The sequence below is a fragment of the Chionomys nivalis genome, chromosome X, assembly GCF_950005125.1.
Source record: "Chionomys nivalis chromosome X, mChiNiv1.1, whole genome shotgun sequence".
In the NCBI taxonomy this organism is placed as follows: Eukaryota; Metazoa; Chordata; class Mammalia; order Rodentia; family Cricetidae; genus Chionomys; species Chionomys nivalis.
The window spans coordinates 135792045-135808123 of record NC_080112.1 but is presented as its reverse complement, the minus strand read 5'-3'; the positions used below and the strand labels follow the sequence as shown (position 1 = coordinate 135808123).

At 38.3% G+C, this 16079-nt stretch overlaps 1 protein-coding gene across 4 annotated transcripts in view; it reads left to right on the top strand.

Moving 5' to 3' along the window:
• Positions 1-16079, top strand: part of Rps6ka3 (ribosomal protein S6 kinase A3) — a 118138-nt gene that overhangs the window by 88746 nt on the left and 13313 nt on the right. For all 4 annotated transcript variants that reach the window (XM_057759126.1, XM_057759124.1, XM_057759123.1 and 1 more), the window contains 5 exons: positions 2566-2655; positions 5365-5523; positions 6365-6526; positions 8509-8585; positions 9906-10023. In XM_057759126.1, the coding sequence (XP_057615109.1) occupies positions 2566-2655; positions 5365-5523; positions 6365-6526; positions 8509-8585; positions 9906-10023 (606 nt within the window). The remainder of the gene's footprint in view (positions 1-2565; positions 2656-5364; positions 5524-6364; positions 6527-8508; positions 8586-9905; positions 10024-16079) is intronic.

The following is a 16079-nucleotide window of genomic DNA, read 5'->3' as shown; positions in this document are numbered from 1 at the left end:
GCGGGCTGCGTCCCCGGCACCCAGCCACCCACATGGCTTATGCCCCGCCACTCATATTACAACAAGACAGGATTTCTCTGTAGCTTTGTGTAGCTTTGGAGCACGCCCCGGAACTCATTCTGTGGTCAGGTTGGCCTTGAACTCACAGAGATCCGCCTTTCTCTGCTTTCTGAGTGCTGGGATTAAAGGCTCATACCACCACTGCGGCTGTGTGATCTTCAGAGATCTTAATCTGGAATCATGGAGTCCCATTCTGCTGAAATCAACTAGATGGAGATGGCTATGCAGTCAGTTAGGTCAGAGAAGTGCCAGTTTATACCTCATGATTTTTAATAGGACTCCTGTGCTAGGAATAGCTCCTACTTTATGATCAGAGTATCAGGGAATTACTGAAAACTATGTGCAAATTTTGTATTACGTCTGGTGAAAATACTCATACCTTTCTTTATATCTAAAATGAATCTTTAAACCATTGAAAGAATAAGAACCATTATCATTTCTCATCATTAATAATTTTAATTTCATATGATATCTTAAGACAAAAGTATCCAGGCCAAAATCTGAGCATCTAGTTTTGTGATAAAGTTTGAATTTTAAACCTTTAGCTATGAATGAACAAACATATTCAAATTCTGCCTTTTATGATAGTCTATCCTTTTCCCACTTCAAGTAATTCCTAAAGCTTCACAGTAGTTAATAAATATGAAGAGTTCCTACTTAGTTAGGGAAAGAATAACAAATTATTATTACTATGTAAAACTGGATATAATTACTTTAAAGAGTCGTGAATGCCCATGAGACTTTCTGTCAGATACAATGAGGAAACATAGAAATGCATTTCACATGCTTTTCTGCTGTATACTGTTCTTATTGAAATCTAAAGTGAATGGAAATTTCAGATTGCTAACATACAAGAGAAAAAGGGAATGGTATACTTGATAGGCAGTTTAGGAATGTGTCTTACCTCCATAAACACATCAAACATGTCCTGAGGGCCTATTTTAGAACGATTGCCTGCACTGTGAGGCCAGCCTGAGCTACACGGTTACTTTGAGGCTGATCAGGGCTAGAAAATAAGAATCTGTCTTAAAAACTAAAACTGATGAAAATTGAACATAAAGACCACAAAATTTGTTTCAGACTACTCTTTGAATGAATCGAAAGCCAGAATTGAGCCAAGTGTGGTGGTATGTACCTGTCATTTCAGTATTTGGGAGCAGAGGCAAGAGAAATCAGGGGGTGTCACCCTCAGCTAAATAGTGAGTTTGAGGCCAGTCTAGCGTCCATGAGACCCTGACTCATAAAACAAAGCCCAAATTGTCTTTACAAAATATAGCACTTAGGGCTGGAGAGATAGTTTAGGAGTTAAGAGGCCAGACTTCCCTTGCATTAGACCTGGGTTTGTTTCCCAGCACCCACGTAAGTAGTTCACTGTAGTGTATAATTCCAGTTCCCGGCGATGCAACACCCACTTCTGATCTCTGAGGGCTCGTACACATATGTGGTAGACATACATGAAATAAAATCATTTTTTATGAGAAAGAAAGCACTTGCTGCTGTTCCAGCAGACCTAGGTTTGAGTCCTAGAACCCACATGGGAGTTCACAATCATCTGTAACTCCAATTCTAGAGACTCCAACACCCTTTCTGGCCTCAGTGGTCACCAGACATATATGTGATACACAGATAGATATACATATGTAAGCAAACACCTATTCACCTATAATTTTAAAATGTGTGTGCATAGTACTTGAACATACTAAAACATTCAGAAAAAAATTAAGCAACTGACATGAAAGAGTTAAAAGACTATGTTAATATTTTAAAGAGCTTTATTATGATCAAATGTAGTCAAGTAATATTCTAGGGGTGGTTTTTATACAGAGCTTTCTACTTAGCTTCAAAAATAAGCTTATCTAATTAATTTTTGTGAGTAGACTACAATTAATGTGATAGTCTATTAAAATAATTTAAAAAAGTAAAATCAGCCAGGTGATCGTGGTGCATACTTTTAATCCCAGCACTCAGGAGGCAGAGGCAGGTGGATCTATGAATTCGAGGCCAGCCTGGTCTACAGAGGTAGGTCCTGGACAGACAAGACTACACAGAGAAACCTTATCTTGAAAAAAAAAAGTAAATTCCATTCAGTAAGCAGATGCTAATGACGGGATTGCAGACTCATGCATCTGTAAGTTATCTGTATTGATAGGACATTAGAAGTTGAATTTTCAAATGTTTGAGAAATTTAAGGGTAGAAAAAAAGTGATATGGTAACTTTATTTATGATAATTTTTCGTGATGCTTTTGAGTTTTCAGTAAGTCCCAAATTTACTACAAACTTGCCTTGGAGTGACCTAGTAGGAATGTGTCAAATGGTTAGCCTTATTTGGCCATCTATATAAAGACTAGTTTTCTAATGAAACAATCTGGCTAAGTAGTTAATTACTACTGACTGGTGAATGGCTTATATGTACAGTGTTTACATGTGATGATGCTTAAGGTCTATAACTATAAACATTGAAGGTTGATGCTCATAAAACTTTATGTAAAATGTCTGCCTTTTAGATAATTGATAAAAGCAAGAGAGACCCAACAGAAGAGATTGAAATTCTTCTTCGTTATGGACAGCATCCAAACATCATTACTCTAAAGGATGTAAGTAGATTCTTTAACAAAGATCACTTGAAGCAGTTGTCAAACTCATATTTGGGATATTTTTCAAATACTGTGTGGTAGACAAAGCTTACTTCAGAGTCGTCAGCTTAGAAAGTAAATTTGAGTGGATGAAAGAGGAAATTATTATCTTAAGTAAAGTCTCCGAGACTTTGAATGACAAATACTGCGTAGTTCTCATATGAGGATCCCAGATTTTTGTGTGTGTGTGTGTGTGTGTGTGTGTGTGTGTGTGTGTGTGTGTATACAAGTGGGGGTATATATAGGTCATGAAACTAGAAAGGTGATTTGAAAAGGGGACATGAAATCATGAGAGCAGACTTGTAGTAGGAAGGGGCAGGGGATTGGAAGGGAACATACTGGAGGAAGAGGACTGGTTTAAAACAAAACAGTATTTATGAAAATTCATTAATGAAACCCATTACCTTTTATATTAACGTAAAAAATAAAATATAAAAAGTAGATTTGAAAAAAATACTGATTGCTAGAGAGACAGCAGTTAAGAGCACTTGTTGCATTCCCACAGGACCTAAGTCCAATTCCCAGCACCCACATCAGGTGGCTTACAACCAACCACCTGTGATTCCAGCTTCAGGAAATCTGATGATTCTGGCTTACTTAGGCACTAATAGTCACATTCATGTGCAAATACACACATACTTAAAAATAAAAATAAATCTTAAAAATTAATAATAAAACTTTTAAAATATGGAATTAATTTTCTGCTTTTGCTTTAAAAAAAATTTGCTGGGGGGGCTGGAGAGATGGCTCAGTGGTTAAGAGCATTGCCTGCTCTTCCAAAGGTCCTGAGTTCAATTGCCAGCAACCACATGGTGGCTCACAACCATCTGTAATGGGGTCTGGTGCCCTCTTCTGGCCTGCAGACATACACACAGACAGAATATTGTATACATAATAAATAAATATTTAAAAAAAAATTTGCTGGGCGGTGGTGGTGCACTCCTTTGATCCCAGCACTTGGGAGGCAGAAGCAGGCAGATCTCTGTGAGTTCGAGACCAGCCTGGTCTACAAGAGTTAGTTCTAGGACAGCTAAGACTGTTACACAGAGAAATCCTGTCTCAAAAAAACCAAAATAAATAAATAATCTATTTTAACATTAGTGCTTATAACATGTGAATTCGAGCATATAACTCTCAATATTCAAGATTGATTAGTCTTTTGGAAGACTCCTTTTTTTTGGTTTTTTGAGACAGGAACTAGCTCTTGTAGACCAGGCTGGCCTTGAACTCACAGAGATCCGCCTGCCTCTGCCTCCCTAGTGCTGGGATTAAAGGCGTGCGCCACCACCGCCACCACTGCCCGGCCTTGAAGGCTCTTTAAACTGTCCTCCCACCTGTCTTCCTCTCTTGCAGTTTTTTTTTCCTTTGCGTTTTTCGAGACAGGGTTCTCTGTGGCTTTGGAGCCTGTCCTGGAACTAGCTCTGTAGACCAGGCTGGTCTCGAACTCACAGAGATCACCCGTCTCTTTCTCCTGAGTGCTGGGATTAAATGTGTATGTTACTACTGCCCAGCGCTCTGTAGCAGTTTTTATACTTGTTTACACACCCTATGTTCTGGCCATGTTTTATTTGAGATGTAGACGTTTTAGAGCATGCATGCCTCATTTTCTACTAGTGCTCTTTGAATGTGTAGATCCTGAAGTAGGAATATCATTTGCTTTATTTACCTAGTTGACTGCCACAACTAAGACTTTGCTACAGGCTGCTTCCTCCCAGGAAGCCTTTCATGCCCATTACCACCACCAGGACAAATGAGGTATTCTTTACTTGGGATATCCTGATAACTCTTTCTCCTGTGGCTTTTATTATAGCTGAATATTGACAAAAATATCTACTTCCCAAGTAATTAGTCAGCTCTCTTTTGCTGCTAGTGCACACATAGACTCAAAGGCTATCTTTCTAGATGTTGGCAAAACTCTTATTTTCTCAGAATAATTTGTCTTACATAAAGAATGTTGACTAAGCCAGGTGGAGGCAGAGGCAGGCAGATCTCTGTGAGTTCAAGGCCTGCCTGGTCTACAAAAGCTAGTTCCAGGACAGGCTCCAAAGCTACAGAGAAACCTTTTCTCAAGAAACCAAAAAAAAAAAAAAAAAATGTTGACTAAGTCATATTAAATGTGAAACTATTCACTGTAAATGACTCTTTAACATAATCTCCAGAACTCCTGTATTGGTTTTGTAGACAGAAGTTTTTGCCCCACCCAGTCTCACAGCCATTCAATCCCAAATAAACACAGAGGCTTATATTAATTATAAACCGTTTAGGCCTATTGCTCAGGCTTATTACTAACTAGTTTTTACAACTTAAATTTACCCATAATTCTTGTCTTTGTTTAGCCACGTGGCTTAGTACCTTTTCTCAATAAGGCATTCTCATCTTGCTTTCTCTGTGTCTCTGCCTTTCCTCTTCCCAGAATTCTCCTTGTCTGGTAGCCCTGCCTATACTTCCTGCTGGCTACTGGCCAATCAGAGTTTTATTAAACCAATATGAGTGACAAATCTTTACAGTGTACAGAAGCATTCTCCCACAGCAGGTTTTTCACAAATTTTTCTTTAATATGCATTTTTTATTTCTTTTAATATAGTCACTCATCTTTAGTATGTTTAAGTAGTAATTTAGAGACATACATAAAGCTTCAAATAATTTTTGTTTCTATTTTAAACTTTATAGGTGTATGATGATGGAAAATATGTGTATGTAGTAACAGAACTTATGAAAGGAGGTGAATTGCTGGATAAAATTCTTAGACAGAAGTTTTTCTCAGAGCGAGAGGCCAGTGCTGTCCTGTTTACTATAACCAAAACTGTTGAGTATCTTCATGCACAAGGGGTAAGTCTTTTGAGCATAACTTATGCACACACATATTCATAAACACATTCCTTTTTATTCAAGATAAAATTGAAAATATAAAAGTAATAGAAAACTGTAATGAGCTTTATTATCCCGCTTTTCCTTTACACAAACCATTTTAATTGAGCCTGAAGTACGTTGAAATCTTAGCATACTTATATTAAGTTGTTAATGCTTTTCAAGAAAAAGTTAATAAGATCTTTGGACCTGTAAAACATAGCACTATGTATCCTTGGAAACCAGGCCCTCTTAAAATTATAAGCAGAAAACGAGAATGGTAGTTTGAATCCACATAAACGAGTAAAGCCAAGTTCTCACCTAGTAAGTGATCTTGTTGCTTTCTCCTACATACAAATTTTAGTAGATGATAAAAAAAGAAAAGAAAAATACTAATATTTTTTAAAGAATGAAGTCTGGAAGAAGAGAGAAATGGGAAATAAAGAGGAGGAGAGAATATCACAGGGAGAAAATTTTGCTATTTTTTAACATTTTTTAATTTATAAAATAAACTTAAGGTATAGATCAAAGATTTTCTTAAGTATTTTTGTGTGTTTTTGGTGCATGTGCACATGCATATAGATTATGGAGGACAACATTGCTGTCATCCTCAGGAATACCATCTGTCTCCTTTGGATCAGGTTCCCTCACTGGCCTGAAGCTCGCCAATTAGGTGCAACTCCTAGCCGATGAGCATTTTACAGTGTTAGAATAATGCACTCATCAGCTTGTTAGGTACAATTTTTGACAGTATGAGAATAAAGACATTTCAGTGAGTAAATGTATTGTGTTAACATAAATCTCTAATTTGTATTTCAACTAGGTGGTTCACAGAGACTTGAAACCTAGCAACATTCTTTATGTGGATGAATCTGGTAATCCAGAATCTATTCGAATTTGTGATTTTGGCTTTGCAAAACAGTTGAGAGCAGAAAACGGTCTTCTTATGACTCCTTGTTATACTGCAAATTTTGTTGCACCAGAGGTAATTGTGAGGAATGTGCTTTCTGTATTTGGGTATATTTAAGAACTCATTTTATATCTTTAATATAGAATGGTAATTATTGTTTAATTGAAGAATCACAGAACTGATCATTGAAATAAATTACCAGCCCTTTGTTTTCCTGTTTAATGCTTCAATGATATCAGATTACCTTTAGGAGGAAAATTTAAATTCCTTTAGTAGGATATTACAAAAGCTCTTTGTTTCTCTAGTATCCTCTTCCTGAAGTTGTAGCCACTTTTTACTCCTTTGCCTATCATTAACACTATTTTGTCCTCTTGTTTTGTTCTGAGACTGGGTCTCAATTCTGTACCCAGCCTGGCCTTGAACTTGCAGTTGATCTACCTCAGCCTCACAAGCTCTGAGATTACAAATGTGAACCACACAAACGTACAGCTTTGCCCTTTGCTTCTTCTTTTGACTGTTTTCTGCCTCCCCTCTTTGCCTACTGACATCTTACTTGAAGGTTCAATACAAACTAGCTAACTCCCCATATCAAGAATTAATTGGAACTCAAATTTGATGGAGTGCTTTCCTAACCTATAGGAAGCTCTAGATTTGATTTCCAGCTCCACAAAAATGAATAAACCATGTTTTCATCTCAATATCAGAGTCTTTATTAGCATGATTTTGTTATAATACTTAAGCTGAATTGTTAGCTATTTATATATGTTGATTTCCCCTGCTAGATTCTACTTTTTAAAGAAATTGATCTTTTTCAAAATTTATCATAGTTCATGTCTGATAATAATCAATGAAGATGATTAAATGTTTTAGTGAATCAAATAATTATGAATTAGTAGTTTTAGCAATTGTATCATCTATATGAGGTTGCATGTGTTGTTAAAATATTGTTATTTGCCAGGTATGAGAGGCATGACTGTGATCCTAGTACTAGGAAAGCTGAGTACAGGATCGAGTACACAACCTGCCCTGACTATATAGGAAGTTTGAGGCTAGACTGAGCTATAGAGTGAAATTCTAGCTCAAAAAATAGACTATAGCCATTTCTATAGCCCCATTCAAAATAGAAACTTATTAAGATAAACTTCTCAGGTATGGCAGCACAGACACCTCTATCTAGTTACAGCACTAAGGCAGAGAGAGAGACAGGTGGATCTCTTTGAGTTCTAGGCCAGTCTGGTCTACATAGTGAATTCCAGGAAGAACTACATAATGAGATTATGTCTTAAGAAATATGTAAAGAAAATTTACCTTTGATTTGTTCTGCATCCTTCTTTGTACCCACAGCAATACATAATAAATGTAAATATAAATACTAATGTTAAATTCATAAATGTACATATGAATAATTTAACATAATGTACATAAATGTATATAAGAATATTCTAATATTTGATTACCACACGTTTTATTTGATTACCACACGTTTTATTAATGTACATAAATGTATATAAGAATATTCTAATATTTGATTACCACATGTTTTATTTGTTAATCATATTTTATTGAAGTACTTATTGTATTGTTTTGGGAAATACAATTCTGTTTAATATCCAAATATATGTATAAAAACATTAGAAAACTGGAAAGATCACTCCAGTTAAGAGCACTTACTGCTTTTGCAAAGGATCAGCAACTAACAGTCACTTGTAACTCCACTTCCATGGGATCAGACCCCTCTCTTGGCCTTTGTGGTGCACATACACCTGTGTGGTGGGATACTCAGAAAGATATAAATATTGGGGCTGGAGAGATGGCTCAGCAGTTAAGAGCATTGCCTGCTCTTCCAAAGGTTCTGAGTTCAATTCCCAGCAACCACATGGCCGCTCACAACCATCTGTAATGAGATGTGATGTCCTCTTCTGGCCAGCAGGCATACATGCAGACAGAATACTGAGAATACTGTATACATAATAAATAAATAAATCTTTTTAAAAAGACATAAATATTATTTTTAAAAAGATATTAGTGTGGTAATAATCATCTTTTACCTTTTCTAGGTTTTGAAACGACAAGGTTATGATGCTGCCTGTGATATATGGAGTCTTGGTGTCCTCCTTTATACAATGCTTACTGGGTAAGTGTGTACTATAAGCATTTATTCATCAATATTTTATTTAGATTATGTAGGCTTTTTAAGGCCCTATATTGTAATATCTTTCCATGTTTCTCATACTAATATATAGTATTATAATTATGTATATAATTATAGCCCTATAATTATATTTATAGGTGTATCTTTTTTTTTCTTTCTTTTTTTTTTTTTTTTTTTTTTTTTTGGTTTTTTTTTGGTTTTTCGAGACAGGGTTTCTCTGTGGCTTTGGAGCCTGTCCTGGAACTACTCTGTAGACCAGGCTGGTCTCGAACTCACAGAGATCCACCTGCCTCTGCCTCCCGAGTGCTGGGATTAAAGGTGTGCACCACCACCTCCCGGCTCTAGGTGTATCTTTTTTTTAGGGTTCCCTGTTGTTGTTTTTTTGTTTTGGAGACAGAATCTCACTGTATTGTCCTGGCTGACCTAGGACTCATTATGTGTATCAGACTGGTCTTAGACTCAGAGAGATCTGCTTGCTTTTTCCTCTCCTGTGCTGGGATTAAAGGGTTATCACCACACCTGGCTATAGTTGTGTTTTTAATGTCTTAGAATCTTAAATTGATTTTCTATACTTTTATTCTGATTATGTAATAAAAATACGGTTTTAATATTATCCTAGACTGTGTCATAACTTAAAATACATATAATATTCTGTATTAAGTCAGTCATAGGGTTTTATTGTTGTAAAGAGACACAGTGACCATGAAAACTCTTATAATGTAAAACATTTAATTGGGGCTATCTTAGATTTATTCCCTTATCGTCATGGTGGGAAACATGAAGGCATGCAGGCAGACTTGGTGCTGGAGAAGTACCTGAGAGTTCTACATCTTTTTTTTTCTTTCTTTCTTTTGGTTTTTCGAGACAGGATTTCACTGTGAAACAGTCCTGGCTGTTCTGGAACTAGCTCTTATAGACCAGGCTTGCCTCGAACTCACAGAGCTCTGCTTGTCTCTGCTTCCCAAGTGAGAGTTCTCCATCCATTGACTGCAGGAAGAGAATGAAACACGCTAGGTCTCTTGAGCTTCTGAGACCTCAAAGCCTGCCCCCAGTGACTCACCTCTCAATAGTGCAACACCCAATGAGCCTATGAAGCCATTTTCATTCAAACTACCACAAAGTCTAATTAATATAACCTATTATTTGTCCTATGGAGCTTCATTTTACTGTCTTTTTTTTACTTTGATAGACTAAAAATTTTTACATTAACTGAACTATTCAGAATACTTTTAGAAACTATAAGTGAATGAAAACATTACTAACTATAATATGTATTGACATTTTAACTTTATTATAATCTAGTTACACTCCATTTGCAAATGGTCCTGATGATACTCCAGAGGAAATATTGGCACGAATAGGTAGTGGAAAATTCTCACTCAGTGGTGGTTACTGGAATTCCGTTTCAGATACAGCAAAGGTACGTGTGACTTCTATTGTGGAATATTTAATCACACTGTGAAACTCCAAGACTGTGTAAATAAAATTTACTTTGGATCAGGGAACTGAACCAGCGACTAGTTGACAGGAATTAGCCATGGAGAGAATGGAGGAACCAGGAATACAGAGAGACACACAGGAAGGAGTGGGGAGAGATTTAGATCTTTTTGGTTTAAGACAAGTGAAGAGATGCTTCTCTTGCGGGATCTCCAGCCAAAAAGGAAGATCAGCTGGTTGATCCTTGGCTTCTCTGTTTTTTGTTTTTGTTTTTTTTGGTTTTTCGAGACAGGGTTTCTCTGTAGCTTTGGTGCCTGTCCTGGAACTAGCTCTTGTAGACCAGGCTGGCCTCGAACTCCCAGAGATCCACCTACCTCTGCCTCCCGAGTGCTGGGATTAAAGGCGTGCGCCACCACCGCCCGGCTTCCTTGGCTTCTCTGATACAGCAGGGTTTTTTTTGTTGTTTTTTTTTTTGTTTTTGTTTTTTATTTATTTATTAAAGATTTCTGCCTCCTCCCCGCCACTGCCTCCCATTTCCCTCCCCCTCCCCGAATCAAGTCCCCCTCCCTCATCAGCCCAAAGAGCAGTCAGGGTTCCCTGCCCTGTGGGAAGTCCAAGGACCACCCACCTCCATCCAGGTCTAGTAAGGTGAGCATCCAAACTGCCTAGGCTCCTACAAAGCCAGTACGTGCAGTAGGATCAAAAACCCATTGCCATTGTTCTTGACTTCTCAGCAGTCCTCATTGTCCGCTATGTTCAGCGAGTCCGATTTTATCCCATGCTTTTTCAGACCCAGTCCAGCTGGCCTTGGTGATTCCTGATAGAACATCCCCATTGTCTCAGTGTTTGGGTGCACCCCCTCGCAGTCCTGAGTTCCTTGCTCGTGTTTTCTCTCCTGCTCCTGATTTGGACCAATGCTCCAATGTGGGTCTCGGTCTCTGTCTCCTTTCATCGCCTGATGAAGGTTAATATCCAGGAGGATAACTATATTATAGTTTTTCTTTGGATTCACCTTCTTATTTAGCTTCTCTAGGATCACGAATTGTAGGCTCAATGTTCTTTATTTATGGCTAGAAACCCATTATGAGTGAGTACATCCCATGTTCCTCTTTTTGGGTCTGGCTTACCTCACTCAGGATAGTGTTTTCTATTTCTGCCCATTTACATGCAAAATTCAAGAAGTCATTGTTTTTTACTGCGATACAGCAGGTTTTCACCACAACATCTGACTTCCAAGTTTTCATTGGTAAATATAACGATAGATAATTAAAAACCTACATTTGGTAGCCAAGGTTGAGCCAGTGCCAGCAGACCTGAAATCCCCCCAGGCTGCAGTCTGAGCAGCAGGGGGAAAGCTAGGCACACCTGATTGTAATTAGTTAAATATCAGTAGATTCAGGTGTGGCTGCTAAGCTGACAGAAAAATAATAGACTTCCAACTACATGGTTGTTTCATTTTGTTCTGTTACTGGGCTAGGAATTGAACTCAAGACATCATATATGTTAAGCACACATTCTACCACTGAACTGTTATACCCTCAGCCATATTAGAGACTTTTTGGCAGGAATATTAGGGTGCTTAATGTGTGCGCATGCTTGTCAGTAAACAGATGTGTTTGCAAAAGGATGCGGAGCACAAGGTCATGCAACTTGAGTTTAGGGGTATTGTTTGTTTTCTTTGTGATGGGTTCTTTTAGCAATCTAGGACTCACCATTTAGGGCTACACTGAGCCCCGGAGATCTGCCTGTCTCTGCTCCCCAACTCTGAGATTATAATGCATGCAGCAATGCTCAGCTTTTCCTTTGGGTACTGGGAGATTAAACTCAGGTCCTCATGCTTGTACAGTATTTTAGTTTGTTTTCTATTATTGTGATAAACAGTATGACCAAATCAACTTGGAGAGGAAAGAGTTTATTTGGCTTAACACTTTCTGATCACAGTCCATCATTGAGAGATGCCATGGAAGGATGTTGAGTCAAAAACTGAGGCAGAGTCCATGAAGGAATGCTACTTACTGACTTGCTCTCCATGGCTTGCTCAGCTTTCTTTCTTTCTTTTTTAATTGATATTTATTGAGCTCTCCATTTTTCTCTTCTCCTCTCCCTACCTCTCCCCTCCCCACTTCAACCCTCTCGCAAGGTCCCCATGCTCCAAATTTACTCAGGAGATCTTGTCTTTTTATACTTTCTACTTCCCATGTAGATTATATCTATGTATGTCTCTCTTAGTGTCCACATTATTGTCTAAGTTCCCTGGGATTATGGTTTGTAGGATGGCTTTCTTTGCTTTATGTTTAAAAACCACCTATGAGTGAGTACATGTGATAATTGTCTTTTTGTGTCTGGGTTACCTCACTCAAAATAATGCTTTCTAGCTCCATCCATTTTCCTGCAAAATTCAAGCTGTCCTTATTTTTTCTGCTGTGTAGTACTCCATTGTGTAAATGTACCACATTTTTCTTATCCATTTTTCAATAAAGGGGCATTTAGGTTGTTTCTAAGTTCTGGCTATGACAAACAAAGCTGCTATGAACATAGTTGAGCACACATGTCCTTGTGGCATGATTGAGCATCTTTTGGATATATACTCAAAAGTGGTATAACTGTGTCTTGAGGAAGGTTGTTTCCTAATTTTCTGAGAAATTGCCACACTGACATCCAGAGAGGTTGTACCAGCTTGCATTCCCACCAGCAATGCAGAAGTGTTCCCTTTACCCCATAACCTCTCCAGCATAAGTTATCATCAGTGTTTTTGATCTTGGCCATTCTTTTATTTTTAATTTTTTAAATATTTATTTATTTATTTATTTATTTATTTATTTATTATGTATACAATATTCTCTCTCCATGTATGCCTGCAGACCAGAAGAGGGCATCAGACCTCATTACAGATGGTTGTGAGAGCCACCATGTGGTTGCTGGGAATTGAACCCAAGTTCTTTGGAAGAGCAGGCAATGCTCTTAACTGCTGAGCCATTTTTCCAGCCCAATCTTGGCCATTCTTACAGGTGTAAGATGGAATCTCAGAGTTGTTTTGATTTGCATTTCTCTGATGACTAAGGATGTTGAACATTTCCTTAAGTGTCTTTCAGCCATTTTAGATTCCTCTGTTGAGAGTTCTCTGTTTAAGTCTGTACTCCATTTTTTTTTTGATTATGTGATCTTTTGGTGTCCAATTTCTTGAGTTCTTTGTATATTTTCAAGATTAGACCTCTGTCTGATGTGGGGTTAGTTATGGTGAGGCAGAGCAGCTGACTGCTTCCTGCCGCCTGGCTAGTTTAACCCCCGAAATAATTACACAGAAACAGTATTCATTTAAACACTGCCTGGTCCATTATATCTAGCTTCTTGGCTAACTCTCACATCTTGCTTTAACCCATATCCAGTAATCTGTGTATCACCACAGGGTCATGGCTTACTGGGAAGATTCTAGCCTGCATCCATCTCAGGCTGGAGAATCATGTTGTCTGCCTCACTGCCTTCTTCCTCCCAGCATCCAGTCCTGTCTTCCCCGCCTAAGTTCTGCCCTATCAAAAGGCCATGGCAGTATTTATTTGACCAATGAAAGCAACACATAGACAGAAGGCCCTCCTACACCATTTCCCCTTTTTCTGTTTAAACAAAAAAGAAAGGCTTTCATTTTAACATAGTAAAATTACATATGACAAAACAGTTATCAAGCAAGAATTACAGTCACAATACTTATATCTATTTTATCTTTTATCATAACTAAGGAAAACTATAACTATTCTTCAACTCCATCAAAGACTCCAGAAGGATATATTATTACCTAAGTAAACAAGAAGTAAGCAACTTCCAAAACTCTAGAAATGACAGAGACATCTCGCTGCCTGGACAGTCACCCAAAGTTCTTTTTTAATGTTGGGGCATCCGTCTTCAGCCTACAGGCCCATAGTATCCAGCAGACATTTCCATAAAGCAGGAAATTTCAAAGACAGTTCAGTAACTTTCTTCTGTGTCCTACAGAATGTCTCGCAGACTCTTTCATGAATCAGGAACCCCAAAGGATCATCTCACCTTTTGGCAAGTTTAGCAGTCCTCTCTCTGCAGGTTTTTTATGTCCAGTTTATGCAACAGTCCAGGCAAGAGCAGTTTCTTGCCCAAATGGCTATCAAACTCCATAAGGAGCCTTTTCGATGCCCATCTTCCTCTTGAAGTAGATTGATGCTGCCAGGAGCAGACGTGTCTCGTTGTCATGAAAAGTCCTAAGTTATTAAAACATTTTAAAGGCCATATTCTGTAGTCTTTGAAAGATATGAAGAATGCCTGTCTAACTGAAATATATCTCTATATATCTAGAAAACCTAACTAACATCACTACAAGCTTGACTATTATTGATTATTATCTATTAACCTATATTTCTTAATTATACATTATATTTTTAAATGAACTACACAATCACAATACCTTAATCAATATCAGAAATACATATACATATAACAAAATTGACCTTAAATTTCTATCAATAAAGCAAAATTTATACGAATGTAAATTATTTATATCTATATCATATCCTCCTTTAAATGTAAAAGAACATTTATAAACAATATTTGGGAATATGGGCATAGTGTTTTCTCTCCAAACTGCTTCCTGCTGAATGGGAGCGCTGTTATTTAGGTCTTTCATGGTATAACCTGTCTGCTAGGTTCATCTCAGTCGGCAGTTGAGTGAAGTAATTTTCTGAAGGTGTTCATGGTGATCTTTCAGGAAGGCGTGGTCTATCATACCATATTGGGATAGAAGCAGTCCACAGGGTTTCATCCTCTGTGAAAACAAAAGAAGAACCTCTTTTCCATAGTATCATATCCTTAGATGTAGCGAGCTGCATGAAGCCACACCTGATGGCAATGTAGAGAGCTGCGTGGAGTCGCACCTGATGGTGCTGGCTCCCGCCCTCCACGATCCCGAAAGCGAGTGCTCTCTGTGATAATCAACTCCTATGGCTAAGGCCTGACTTATGCTATTATCATGCAATGACTGTCAGCTGCTTGCATATGCGTGGACCTATGGGCAATGCCCACCTGGCAATCTGGGGTTGGCAACCCAGGCCTACTTAAGGGCTGGGAGAGGTTTGCCCGGGGGAGAGAGGAGGAGAGAGAAGGAGAAAAAGAGAAGGGAAAAGATTGCTGTGAATAAAGTCCTGGAATAAACTGTAGCAAGAAGAGCTCCGGTGGTCGCGTCATCCTTGCTGGACAAGGGGGGCCGCAACACTTAGATCCAAATTCTGAACTCAAGATAGCTTTATAATATACATATTGGATTAGCTTAGCAGACCACACAGTGAAATGTCTCTCTGTATTTAGCTCCTTCACAGTCAAAAAAATTAAAGAGAACACAATAATATACAGAATCCAGACTCTCTCAGAATTTTCTATTTTTACGTGGCTTATTTTTCTTTATTTCTTTTAATCTATAACTATCTGTACTGTCTCTTTAAAGACTTTACCTTTTTTAAGGCATCAACTTTATTGTCTATATTCTTTTTCTTTTCTCTCCCAAGCCTACGTACACCCATCCAACACTGTGACCCATTTAGGGGTGTTCTATGTCTGAATCTGTCCTATTGTGAATCTGTAATTCTTTACTGTCTTGAAGAGCTTTTAAAATGCTAAGCTCTTAAGAATCTAAGCTGAGACAATCCCAGGTCAAATACAGGTACTGCCTGCTTGCCCCGCTCAGTTCAACATGGCGGAGCCGCTTGTGCCTCTGAGCCATGCGCACTGCACCACTAGCATGGCAGAGCTGCTCTGGATGTTGGCTCCACCTCTCTCCAATTTCAAAATGGTGAATGTACCATTTCCGCTAGCTCTGGGGCCGCCAGGTAGGAGCCACACTCAGCAGCTTAACTCTGAAACTGAGCGTGCGGCACATAAACTCTTTTTGAGTTATAGCGAAATCTGCCATGCAGAGCACTATACAGCCTGGAAACATCTCTCTGTATGGCGTCAGAAATCTGCCATGCTCTCCTGCTTGTACACGCCTAGTAGACCTGATTCCACTGCCTGCCCAAGTGGGGA